Here is a 13,338-nt window from a genome sequence, read left to right as displayed (position 1 = left end):
ATAATGAATTGGAATATACATTTGCTTACCAGGTGCACATATGGTATAAAGAAACCAAACTTCAACAAGCCATTTGCGCACACCCATGTTATAAAGATTTTGTTCTTCCACAAAGCAAGATCAACGATGAAACCTTTCAGCGGTGAAGTCTTAAAGTTCTGAACGATGCTGGGTGGGGTCCCTATAAATTGATAAAAATATTTACAGTTAAATTAGGCAACTAACATTATAGGTTCATATTTCAAAGAATTCTGCAAATAAAGTGTATCCCCCCTACACCTTTTCTTGGATTTATCAATCGTACTGCACATTTTCAAGTGGGATATACTGCAGAGGAACAATAGTTACTTACCTGTAATCTGTGGTTCTCCAGTATTGGTGTCTTTCATAGATTCACACATGCCTGAATCATTCCCCGTCGTCGGAGTGGGAGTCCCACGGTACATAAAAAAGCAATAATATGCCATAAATATGTAGTAAATACCAATATAAACAAACCAGGACGTAAAGTAGCAACAGCTACAGTAGAAAAAACTTCCACATCTATGACTATCCCAGTCATTTTGTATAGTCCAAACTACAGCCAATCAGGCACTAGCACCCACCAGAATGTTCTCCCCAGAGGCTCAGGCTCTCAGATTTTCTCGCAAGGAGTGTTAGTAAACCAAAATAGCCTAAAAGCCTCTGAGGGGAGGTGGGCGGGTTGCATGTGAATCTATGAAAGACACCAATACTGGAGAACCACAGATTACAGGTAAGTAACTATTGTTCTTCTCCAGTATTAGGGGTGTCTTTCATAGATTTACATGCCTGAATCAGAGTAAATAGCAGTACAACATTCCTTTGCTCTTAGACGCCATCTTGTATTATTATGCATATGACAATGGTACAATACTACATAAACATAACATAGGCGTCTAGGAAAGCATAGAGGAGGAGGGAAAACAGAGGCTCACCTTATTTAAAAAGATTGCGCAACACTGCTCTTCCCACCGAAGTATCTGCATCGCTGCTGCTCTCCAGGCAGTAGTGCTTGCTGAAAGTATGCGTGCTGGACCAAGTTGCCGCTCTGCATATATGATGTAGGGGCACTCCAGCAAAGAGGGCCGCTGATGACGAGACCGCTCTTGTAGAATGCGCTCTAGGCAAGGATTGTAGTGGTTTTCCTGCTTGCTGATGACACAAACCAATTGCTGAAGACACCCAACGAGCTATAGTCTGTTTGGTTACTGCGTGTCCTCTTCGCATTCTGCCATATGCTACAAAAAGCTGATCTGTCTTACGCAATGTATGCGTTCTCTGAAGGTAAAATTTGAGGCATCTCTTGATATCCAGGGAATGCAAAGATCTTTCTGCCATCGTTTGTGGATTAGGAAAAAATTTCTTTAAACACACCGGTTCGTTAAGGTGAAAGTCAGATGGGACTTTTGGTATGTATCTTGGATTTGTGCGAAGCACCACTGAATTCGAAGTAAACTGCATATAAGGGGCTTTGATGGTGAAAGCTTGAATGTCACTGACTCTTCTTGCTGATGTTAAAGCCAACAAAAGTGCCACCTTCCAAGAAAGAAATTTCAGATCTACCTTATGAATGGGCTCAAAAGGATGACGCATGAGCTGAGAAAGTACCACATTCAAGTACCATGATGGAGGTGGACGCCGAACAGGCGGGAACATACGGAACAGACCTTTAAAGAATTGCTGTATTACCCTAGAAGAGTACAGAGAATTAGACCCATCTTGTCGGAATCTTGAAATGGCCGCTAAGAACACCTTTAGTGTGGAGTGGGCCAAACCAGACTTAGCCAGTTGGAGAAAGAACGGCAAAATCTGTTCTGGTCTCGCTTGAAGTGGATGCAAATGAGCCTCGCGACACCAATTACAGAATCTTTTCCATTTTAACTGGTAAGTCTTTATAGTCGCAGGTGCTCGGGCATTGGCTAAGACCTCTTTACAATCCTCTGGGATATTTAAATGAGCAAATTCGACGTGTTGAGGAGCCAAGCTGCTAACTTCAAGGAGGCTGGGTCTGGATGACAAATTTGACCCTCCTGCATTGTTAGAAGATTGGGCAGAGTCCGCAATTGTATGGGTTTGCACTCCGATAGAAGTAGGAGCTCTGTAAACCAATACTGGCGAGGCCACCTGGGTGCGATGAGGATCAGACGGCAAGGTTGTTGTTTCATCTTCCGAATTACTCTGGGAATTAGAGGGATCGGTGGAAACGCGTAGGCAAATATTTGGTACCAGCTCATCGAGAGTGCTTCTCCGCAAGACTCCTTGTGAGGAAACCTGCTTGCGAAGTGTAGGCATTTGCTGTTCTGCCTCGTCGCAAACAGGTCCAACTCGGGTTGACCCCACTCCTGAAAAATTCTGTCGAGAGTGGCCTGATGAAGTTCCCACTCGTGATTTGTTGTTGTCGCCCTGCTGAGTGAGTCGGCGAGCACATTGGACAATCCCGGAACGTGTATTGCTGACAGATTGATCCCTTGCTGTAAAGCCCAACTCCATATTTCCTGGGCTTCCTGTGAAAGAAGGGCCGATCTTGTGCCCCCCTGCTTGTTCAGGTAATACATACTTGTTGTATTGTCTGTACCGTTGATCCGTGAATCACTGTTTGAAACGATTTTAAAGCCAGAAAGATTGCTCTCAACTCCAAAAGGTTGATATGCCATCTCTTTTGTTCTTTGCTCCATTTGCCCTTGGCTGTCATTCCCTCCAGATGTGCTCCCCAACCTTCCAGAGACGCATCTGTGGTGATGGTGTAAGCTGGAATTTCCGTTAGGAAAGAACGTCCTCTTTTTAAATTGCCTGTCTGTATCCACCATGCAAGAGCGTCTAGCATCCGACCAGTTATGCGGATCTTGTCTTCGAATGACCCTGTCACCTGAATCCATTGTAGACTGAGATCTTCTTGAAAAGGACGCATGTGCAGAAGACAATTGGGTATGAGAGGGATGCAGGATGATAGCATCCCTAGGAAAGACTTGTAAGTTCTTACTGAAACGCACTCTCTTTTCTGAAAGTCGAGGGCCATCTTGCAAATCTTGTACTGTCTGTCTTTTCAGACAAAGGCTTGGGTGAGCTGAGTGTCTAATGTCGCTCCTAGAAATGATATTTTCTGTGATGGAACAAGGTGTGATTTTTTGAAAATGACTGTTAATCCCAGGTTTTGAAATAGTGAGAGACATTCCTGGACATGCATAGTAGCTGTCTTCAAAGAACTGGCCTTTATAAGGCAGTCGTTCAGATATGGAAAAATCTGGATGCCCTTTAAGCGAAGATGCGCCGCTACTGGCGCCAACATCTTTGTGAATACTCGAGGCGCTGACCGAAGTCCAAATGGGAGAACTTTGAACTGAAAATCCCTGCAAGCCACTCTGAATCTTAGAAATTTTCTGTGCCTCGGGAGAATCAGTACATGCAAATAGGCATCCTGAAGGTCCAGGGAAGCCATATGGTCGTTTTGGGACAGAAGCTGAAGGATTTCTTGGAGCGCTATCATTCGAAAGGATATCTTTTTGAGATATTTGTTGAGGGCGCGCAGATCGAGGATGGGACGCCATTCCCCTGTCTTTTTCAGAATGAGGAAGAATCTTGAATAGAAACCTCTTCCTCTCTGTAACATTGGAACAGTCTCGATTGAGACTTGTCGAATCATAATATTGATTTGGGAAAGAAGCTCCTTGATGCGAACTGATGGGGAACCTTTTGGAGGTGAATTCGGAGGAACTTTGATAAACTCCAAGGCGTGACCTCTGGTTACAACATCCCGAACCCACTTGTCTGTTGTAATCTTTAACCAATTGAATGAGAAATGGGATATTCTTCCTCCAACTCTTGATGGTATATTTGTCAGAGGTGGTGACAGGTGACTGTTCTCATTGTCTCTTAGCAGAATCTTTTCCTCGGTAAGAAGATCTTCTTTTGCCTTGTGAATAGTTGCCTCGTTGTCCATAACTTTGCTGCCTATTCGGCTGGTATCGCTGATTACCTTGTGAGGACTGGTAAGAGCGTTGCTGGGAAAATCCGCCTCTATTCGAATAGGACCCCCGTTCTCTGGCGCCACGAAAGGACGATCTACGAAACTGTAGCGTTCCCAGGGATTTTGCTGTGTCTGTATCTTTTTTAATGGCCTGCAAGGCTTCATCCACATGTTGCCCAAAAAGATACTCCCCATCATAGGGCATGTCCATGATCTTTGCTTGGACTTCCTGTCTGAAAGTAGTTGACTTCAGCCAGCCTTGCTTCCTTAGTACAGCTGCTCCTGCCAGCTGTCTAAAACCTCTGGACGCGACATCCACTGCTGCGTCGATCATTTCTGCCGAGACGCACTCACCCTCATGAAGCACTTTCATTGCTTCCGATCTGTCTGGCTCTGGCAACTTCTCCAAAAATGGAGCTATGTCTGCCCACATCTGTCGTTCGTATCTCGCCAAAATTGCTAGTGTTTTTGCTGTCCTGACAGTGGTTGCTGCCATTGTGGACACCTTTTTCCCAATAGAGTCAAGGCGCCTTCCATCCTTGTCCGGTGGAGCATAGACCTGAGAGGCTGGAATCTTAGATCTCTTTTGTGCCGCCTGCACAACCACAGATTCGATCTTTGCCTGTCAAACAAGGCATGCAGGGGATGTCTTGGGTGCTCTGTATTTTTTCTCCAGCCGTCGCATAACTGCAGGTAAAGAATTTGGCGTAGATATAATCTTTATGCCTTCTTTCCAAATAAAGTCAATTATTGGGATTGTTCTTACTTGTTTGTGTGGTTGATCTTTAAAATCAAATAAAAAACAGTCTTGCTGTGCAACCTCCATAGCGATCTTAAATCTTTTTGTCGCTCTATCCATGACCATGTGAAAACCTCCAATGTCAACAGGTGGTGAATCCGCTGTGTTAGGAGCAGTTGGTGATGGGGTCTGTGTTTGATAATTATCCCACTCCGGCATTTCTGATTCTTCATCAACTTCCCCTTCCTCTCTCTCATCATCATCATCATCAACTGTCTGATATGTATGTTGGGATTGAGCTGGAGACGGAGGGTCAATAGTGTGAGCCTCAGGTATTGGCGTCAGTGACGACTGTCTAGGTATTGTAGAAGTTGAACCATGTTCTTGCGTCATTGGAGTCGCCGGACGTGATTCTGCAGACTCTGATGGAGGGAACCTGGGGTAATAATCACTCAGCATATACTGCAAATTATTAATAAGATCTATTGGCATTTGTGCCGAAGGTATTGGTGTAGATGTTTGACCCCTTTGTGGTGCAACGAACTGATCTTCTTCCTGATCATCCTCTTGCGTCTTGATGAATAATTCTGAAGGACTTCTGGCTACTCTGAAATTACCATAATCATCAGAAAAGTTTTGATCTCCTTCCTCATCTGAATACAATAACTGGTCAGATAACTTCAATGGTGAAAGAGGCTGCAATGTAGAGCTTCTTATTTGTAGTAGTGACGCTCCTGACGACTGAGAAGCGTCATAAGCAGTATGCGACGTAGCAGACCACACCTGGATATCTGTACAGGATGATAAAAGTGGCGTCGATGGGCCCGTCGTCCACGGTATCGTCAGCGGAGGTTTACTCTGTGTCGTCGACGGAGTCATCAGTGACGCGGTCGTTTTCGTCGTCGATGCTCTCGATGACGATGAAGTTCTCGTCGACGATGAGGTCGTCGACGATGGTACATCTGTCGTCGACGGAGGATTCTTCGTCGACGGTGCTGTCTTCGCCGACGATGAACTTTTTGTCGACGGTAAAAGCTGTCTTCGTCGACGAGTGATCCGTCGACGGAGGAATCTTCGTCGACGGGCTTAGCTTCGTCGACGGTGAGCTCGTCGACAGAATTATCTTCTTCGTGGACGACGAAGGAACGTCGACGCTCGATGGTTGGATGGTCGTCGACGAGATGGGTCTTATCGACACAAACACCCTCGTTGGCGAAGAAGACGCCGACGTCATTATCATTTGTGGCTTCGGAGACAAGAAAGTAACCGTCGACATAGATGCAATACTGCAGACAGGACTTGTCGACGAAGCCGTCGTCGAAGATGAGTCCATCGTCGAGGTTAGAGTCTGAGGTGATTTTTTGTCTGAGTGTCCTTTAGATGACACAGGCTTAGCAGACTTTTTCAGGGGCGATTTAAGTCCAGAAGTAGAAGGTGCAGAAACCTTTTTCTTTGAAGAAGAAGAAGGCAGGTCAGAGACCTTGACTTTTTTCTGCATTTTTGCCCCAGGAGAAGAACTCCTTTCCTCAGTCTTTCTTTTCCTTGATGACACAGAAGAAACAGAAGCCACACTTCCTACCTCAGAAATAACATCCTCCTTTCCTTTCAGTTTCTGCAACCACAGCAGCAAACGACCTTCCCTGTCTCTGAGGGTCTTCTGTGGAAAGGTCCTGCAGATTTTACAGTCTTTCACCTCATGTTCAGGGTATAGACAATATATACACTTCTTGTGGGGATCTTCTTTAAAAAGCCTAAGCTTTCCAAAAGATTTACAAGCTATAAAGAGAGATATAGAAAACATTCCAATTCTGATGAAACACTGGCAGAGCACAGGGAGACATGTTTACCATTGCACTGCAATGGTAAGTTTTGCATTTCCCTGCACTATGCGGCAGACACCACGTGGTGCCTGCCACATGGTGCAGGGATATGTTGGGGGCAAAATAGGTGCCCCCCAAGTGCAAAACTGGAGTGCCCCTGTGTTAGATTTGGGGTCTGTAGTTGGCACATGTAGGTACTTGTGACAAATAGGGACCCTTGCCTCTAGTCAGGGTAAGGGGGTACACTCCTAAAATAACCCCTGCTCACCCCCTTGGTAGCTTGGCACGAGCAGACAGGCTTATCTCAGAGGCAGTGTGTAAAGCATTTGTGAACACATACAGTAATCAAGTAACAACACTACAGATAGACACCACAACAGTTTTATATAAAAAATAAGTATTCTTTATATAGATTAACCACAAGACCACAAACCAAAAGAAAATCCATAATACTGTAATTAAAATGGTAGGTTTAGCTTAGTTCTCTTTAGTTCTTAAAATGCGACACTTTGAGTCAATGTACCTTACGATGCGTCACGCTTCCACAACGAAAGTGTTGCAGGGATGGAGATGCTGCAAAGATCCGGTGCAAAGAAATAAAGACGTCACGTTCTTCCTGATGCTGCACGCTTCTCCGATGTTGCGAGAAGTCTCGACTCGATGTGTCAGCTACAGCGGTGACACCCTTGTTCCGTGATGCGACAACAGCAGCTCCGACGGCGGCACGCTTCTCTGTGGATGCGAGGTGCTTCTCTTGATGCAGTGCAATGTGACAGCTACAGTGGCGACATCCACGATGCGACAGCAGCGGCTGCGAAGCGCTTCTTCCTTGTTGCCCTTCCAGCTCCTTGCTAGACGCAGTCACTCAGAAGGCCCAAAACAGCAGCAAGCACTTCCAAAGAACTCTTGGGGAGCTGGGGGTTGAAGTCTGTTGTCCCTGAGACTTCAGCAGGCGGCAAGCTCTTCTCCCAAGCCCTTGGAGATCCTTACAAGTTGAATAAAGCAAACAAAGTCCTTTCTCCTATCGTTGGCAGTCAGGCAACCACTGCAGGCCAATAGCACTTCCGCTTAGGGATAGTCCTTCCTCAGTTTCTTCATGTCCCTCTCTTCAGCAAAGGTTTCTTCTTGTTGTCCAAAAGTGATCTTATTTCTTGGGATCAGAGTCCCAATACTTATACCCCAAAATCGTTTGTCCTCTGTAAGCAGAGGGGCCTTTGCCTAGTCCAAACCAGTTCTGGTCAGTCCTGGAGCACTCTGTTTACATAACACCTTCTTTCCTTTCACAGTGAAGGACAAAGACATCAGACGCACCACAGGAGGTGGAGACAGCATTGTGGAGAGAAGGCACAGCCTTATTCAGGTCCCAGGTGCAACTCCTCCCACCCATCTAGATGCAGATCTCTCTATTCAAAACTGGGCTGACTCACCCTGTCTCCTGGAATCCCCCAGCCCCTGTCACTCAAACTCCAGACAAGGAATACACAACCTAGCAGAGGCAGGCTTGGATAGTTAGACAAGAAAATACCTACTTTCTAAAAGTGGTATTTTCAAACACAGAATGTTAAAAACAACTTCACTAAAAGATGTATTTCATCATTCTGAGTTCAGGCATACCAAACTTGAATTTCTACTGTGTTCCCTGAGTCAGTTTGGATTATGAGATGTAATAATCAAACTGCCCATTCTGGCCTATGGAGAACAGGTAGCCTTGCAATAGTGAAAAACGAAAATGGCTGTAAGGAATTCACCATCAGGACATGCCACACATACCAGGGCATGTCCTACCTTATACTTACAATGCACCCTGCCCTTGGGCCTACCATAGGGTGTCTGATATGAAGAAAAGGGAAGGTTTAGGGACTGCCAAGCGGGTGCACTTGCCCAGTCAGCAGAGCAGTACCAGACTGCACACAGGCTCTGCAATGGAAAGCCTTAGAAACACTTTTACAGGCTGCTTCTGTGGGTGGCACAACTAGTGCTGCAAGCCCACCATCTGCATTTGGATTTACAAGCCCTGGGCTCACTCGGTGCACTGTATGAGGGTCTGACAATTAAACCAAACTAGCCAATCATGGAGTCACTAATCCGTACATCAATTTATAATAGGGAGAGCATATGTACTTTAGCACTGATAAGCAGTGGTAAAGTGCCCAGAGTCATAAAACAGTCAACAACAGGTCAGAAAAAATAGAGGAGGGAGGGAAAAAGTTCAGGGATGACCCTGCAAAAAGGGCCAAGTCCAACACCCTGCATAAGTACATCTCCACCAGCCTGTGAATGGCGGTTGAACCGCCATACACAGGCTGGCGGGGTTGCAGCATCCTAATCTGGTGGACAGTAAATGCTAGGCACCGCCACCATTTTGTGGATGCGGGTGGGTCCGACAGGCAATCGTACGCTTGCTTGTGTCGGACCAGCGGTGGACGGACTTCCTGTCCTTATCTGGCGGGCGGAGAATGGCCGCCTGATGGCGGTGAATCCGTCACCAGCAGGCTGCTGGTGGCGGATTCACCGCCATCATAATGACCCCCTATGTTTTTACCATTCGAGAACCTCTCAATTTTGTATGAAACATGTGTTAGTTAATAGGAGAATGCTTTATGTTCTTGTCTCTCAAAAAGAACACTGTCTATTATTCCAAAACAGGTCACCACACCACTGAAAGTCTGCAACTGGCACCTGATTAAGTTTTATAAAACTGTACACAGATATCTAATAGTTAGAGAGGACCTTCATGCCAGTGATAGCAAGACAAAATGGGTATAACTTCAGTACTCATCTTATTGGAAGGCTGCTGTGAGGGGAGAGGCCTTCACTAGCTACTGCTTGGGCTGTATTCACAGTGGCCCTGTAGACAGGTATTGCAGGCTTGCTATTCAGTCAGAACAATAGGTCTCTTTGTTCTGAATCAGGTGTATGAGTTACCCCACCACTTTAGCAACTCAAGATAAGCTTGAAATTTACTAATCTGTAGCAGTTAGTATAGTGTCTAGAAGGAGCACATAAGGGTGTTATTGTTATCAATATAATAGCCATGTTAGAATATTTTAATTTGTTCAAAATATGAATTCACTTTGTCACTACCGTATTGTTTATCTTCTGTATTCCTATTGTGTGCACAAGATTAGGATTTCAAAATAAACATTTTAAAATGGATTTTTTTTTCTAGAGCTCCTTGAGTGAGTTATTCATAAAGGGAGTAATTACCAAGTGTCTCATAGAGCTCCTGTGCCCTGGGTCTGCCTGATAAGCTGTGGAAAGTATTCAACCCCTCCCACATACTAACCCAGGCCTGGCCCCACCGCCCAATCTGTGTACTGTAAATGAACATCCCACACTATCTCTTTTGTTGCTTCCGCAAGCTAATGTACATTCTAATACGACAACAGAAGAGATAACTTTACTACCATTTCTGCCAAGTCTTCCGAATAGTTTGGCGGTCTCGGTGTTTGTAGGGGGGGGAGGGGGGGGAGTACTGCCCCTCGGTTGTTAGTAAGATCAGATATCTCCAAGGTGGGACTAATTCTTTATCCGCAGCAGGTCCTCTACCTACCACCAGAGGCTTCACCACTGGTATTGGTTTTGAAAAAATTTACCATCTTTGAGGGAGAATCAGCCTGAATCGACCACTCAATTAGTGGATAAATGTCTGCACTGGCTTTCGTGCCCACCTAACTGACTTTGGGGGTGGGGGTGGGGGCGAACCGTTGTCAAATTATTATGGCCTGGAGGGTGGGGTGGTTGGGCACATCTACTAAATCTATTTCGTCTGACAGTGTGGTGATACATTTTAACAGTGCTTTTCTGGTTAGAACACTTTTAAGCCAGCTACATATAATCCCCCCCACAGGGCACTCAGATTATACCGCTGGAGCATTTTTATAACCATTGTGGCCCCCGTGGAAATGAACAGAGGGCCCGGGTAAGGAGAGGACCATCATGGAAGCATAGAGAGGGAACCATTAGCACTCCAGGGTTGAGGATGGATAACAGATACGCCATCCTGTCAGACCTGGAAGCATGTGACTGACTACCCCTGAGCGGCCCTGTCGCTGATGAGGGAGTAGATAGATCAATCAACCTAGCTCTCGTTATACAGGGGAATTTTGAAACCTCCTACACCTGGAACGAGGCACCCAGAAACTTGATTAGCTTAGTGTCTTCGAATGTGTTTGGCATCGCATTCAAGTTAGGAAATGAACAGAGGCATAAACTCTGGCAGACACAGGATATTATTTGTCTTCAGGAAACATGGGCCAAGGAGCCTGTTATTGTCACTGGCTTTCGCTCCTTTCAGACAGCAGGGTACTATCAGTGTCAGGCAGAGCAAAGTGGGGACTTTTAACCCTAATCCCTAATACTCTTTTAATAAATGTAAGGAAGGTTGACGGTTTGAACATCCATTTCCACCTGCTTTTGTTACAGTCCACCAACGAAGACGACTGGCTCTTAATTAATTACTATAATAATGAATTTGGGGGAAACATGAATATAGTGGTAGCCAAGCCTGAATAGCAAGACAATCTCACCTCGATCACCAAAAATGGCGCACCCAACATCATCTGGGTGGGCGTCTTCAATATACACCTTTGTAAGCACATTGAGGATCAGGTTTGCGGGCTGGGAGTTCTCCAGGGCAACCCAATCCTTCATAATGAACACGGATATAGCCTCAATAGGATCCTATATACCAGGAAAATGGAAATAAACAACAGTGCGAACTCAGGCCATATAGTGAAAACATTTAGAAGGAATAACTATGAATCCACCATTGATTTCATTTTAGCCACTACCCCTTTTAATGAAAAGGTGACACAGGTAGATCATTTATTTACAAGCTTTAGTGACCACGCCATCTTAACTATATACTTAGGCTTGGATTGTAAGGAAGTGAAGCAGCGGAACGAAGCAGCAAACCTGACCTTATCAAGGAAAAACGGGTTGCAACTAAAATGGGTTCAAGATGAGAAGCGGAAACTGGTCCCAGGGATCATAGCGAATATATTGGATGATTTACATATATTTTTTTAATTAATTATTTTTATTGTGTTTTCATTGACACAGTACATACAAATAAAGACATGTATCATTTGTGGCAAATAGATCAATTTCGCTTATTCGGTTACAGAACATAAAAAGCGACATCAGCGTTTAGTTTGTATTTGTTGGGTGGTTGGTTACATGACACAATGGGCTATTCTTTTTCGTGATAGCGTTGTTTGTGGCGGACCAGAGCTGCTGGCCCTGTGCTTGTTTCTAAACTTTAAAAAAAAAACATGATCATATAACATACATATATTGGCGGCATGTTGTAGATCGGCGTGCCGCACCGGGCCTGTTTGACGGTGCTTGTGCTGTCTAAGGAGGTTTGAACGGGTCTAGGGCGTCATCTAGTGGTGACCACATCTCTCTGTTGGGTCTCCTCCATGGTGTGTGTCTGAGTGCAGTGTTGTATGCTCCTCTAAGGAAGGTTACCCAATTTAGCCACGCTTTGAAGGTGGCCTTGGATGTGTCTTTCCATTTGGCTAGCACAATCTTTGTGGCGCTCGTGAGTTAGAAGTCTAGAAGGTTTCTGTCTTGTTGTGTGTTGATGTCGGTGTTGAGGTGTGCTGTGGTCAGAGTGCAGAACTCTCTTTTGAGGGTGCAGCCTAGTGTCTGGTCGGTGAAGTTGAACACTTTGTCCCAGAATTTTTTGACCTTGCTGCATTGGAATTTTAGGTGTGCTAGGTCTCCTGTTTCCTTATTACAGTTCCAACATTTGCTATTTTCTCTTAGGCCTAGTTTCGCTAGGCGTTCGTGGGTCCAGTATGCTTGATGTAAAAACCATAATTTTGTTTGTGCGAGTACTGGCAATATTATGTTTTGCGTGGGGGAAGACCACATGATAGCCGTTTCCTGCTCTGTGAGATTTCTTCCTATCTGGGTTTCCTAGTAGCTTCTGTTTTTATCGATGAGTTTTGACGACGTTGGGCGGAGGAGTTTATATAGGTGAGATACATGGTGACTGGCCTTGTTTAGGTTTTCCATAAATTGGAAAATTGAGGGGGTAAGTCTACTAGGTTCGCTTTTGCGATTGCCGTTTTAATGGCCAGGAAGTTGTATAATTCCACCTATCTAGAAAAGCTAAAAGTACCGAAAATAACAACAGAAGAGGCTAAGGCGCTAGGCCAAGACTTCAAGACCCTTGAGGTCAAGACAGCCATCAAGACACTAAAAGATAACAAGGCCCCAGGACTGGATGGCTACACAGCTTCTTTCTACAAATCCTTTAAGGAAAAATAGCACCTACCCTATCAAAACCCTTCAACCACTGCGGAATGGTAGGGGAAGTAACCTCAACAATGTCACAGGCCAACATTATAGTCATACCAAAGGAGGGTAAGGACTCACAATGGCCAAAAAACTACAGACCAATATCACTCATAAACCTCGACTGCAAACTATATGCCAAAATATTAGCAGCAAGGCGCAGCATATTGCTTCCAGAGCTAATAGGCAGCACACAGGTAGGATACATGAAAGGCCGTATGTCCAACGACAACACCAGACTCCTCTGCCAAGTCATAGAACACTGCTCAAACTCACACAACCCAGCAGTCATAATCACGATGGACGCTGAAAAGGCCTTCGACAGAGTGTCCTGGCACTTCCTAGAAGAATGCCTGCAGGCATACAACCTGGGAGATACGTTCGCCAAAAAATTCATGACCCTGTACAAAAACCCAAAAGCGCAGATCGCCATAAACGGTACAACCTCAGCCCCATTCGACCTCCAAAGGGGGGGGCAGACAAGC

At 45.2% G+C, this 13,338-nt stretch overlaps 1 protein-coding gene across 1 annotated transcript in view; it reads right to left on the bottom strand.

Moving 5' to 3' along the window:
* Window positions 1-13,338, bottom strand: part of LOC147707999 (monocarboxylate transporter 10-like) — a 770,926-nt gene that overhangs the window by 439,320 nt on the left and 318,268 nt on the right. Inside the window, exon 5 of the mRNA XM_086925276.1 lies at window positions 30-181. Within this exon, the coding sequence (XP_086781402.1) occupies window positions 30-181 (152 nt within the window). The remainder of the gene's footprint in view (window positions 1-29; window positions 182-13,338) is intronic.

Source organism: Lissotriton vulgaris, chromosome 6, assembly GCF_964263255.1.
Source record: "Lissotriton vulgaris chromosome 6, aLisVul1.2, whole genome shotgun sequence".
Lineage (NCBI taxonomy): Eukaryota > Metazoa > Chordata > Amphibia > Caudata > Salamandridae > Lissotriton > Lissotriton vulgaris.
This window is presented reverse-complemented; position numbering and strand designations above follow the sequence as displayed.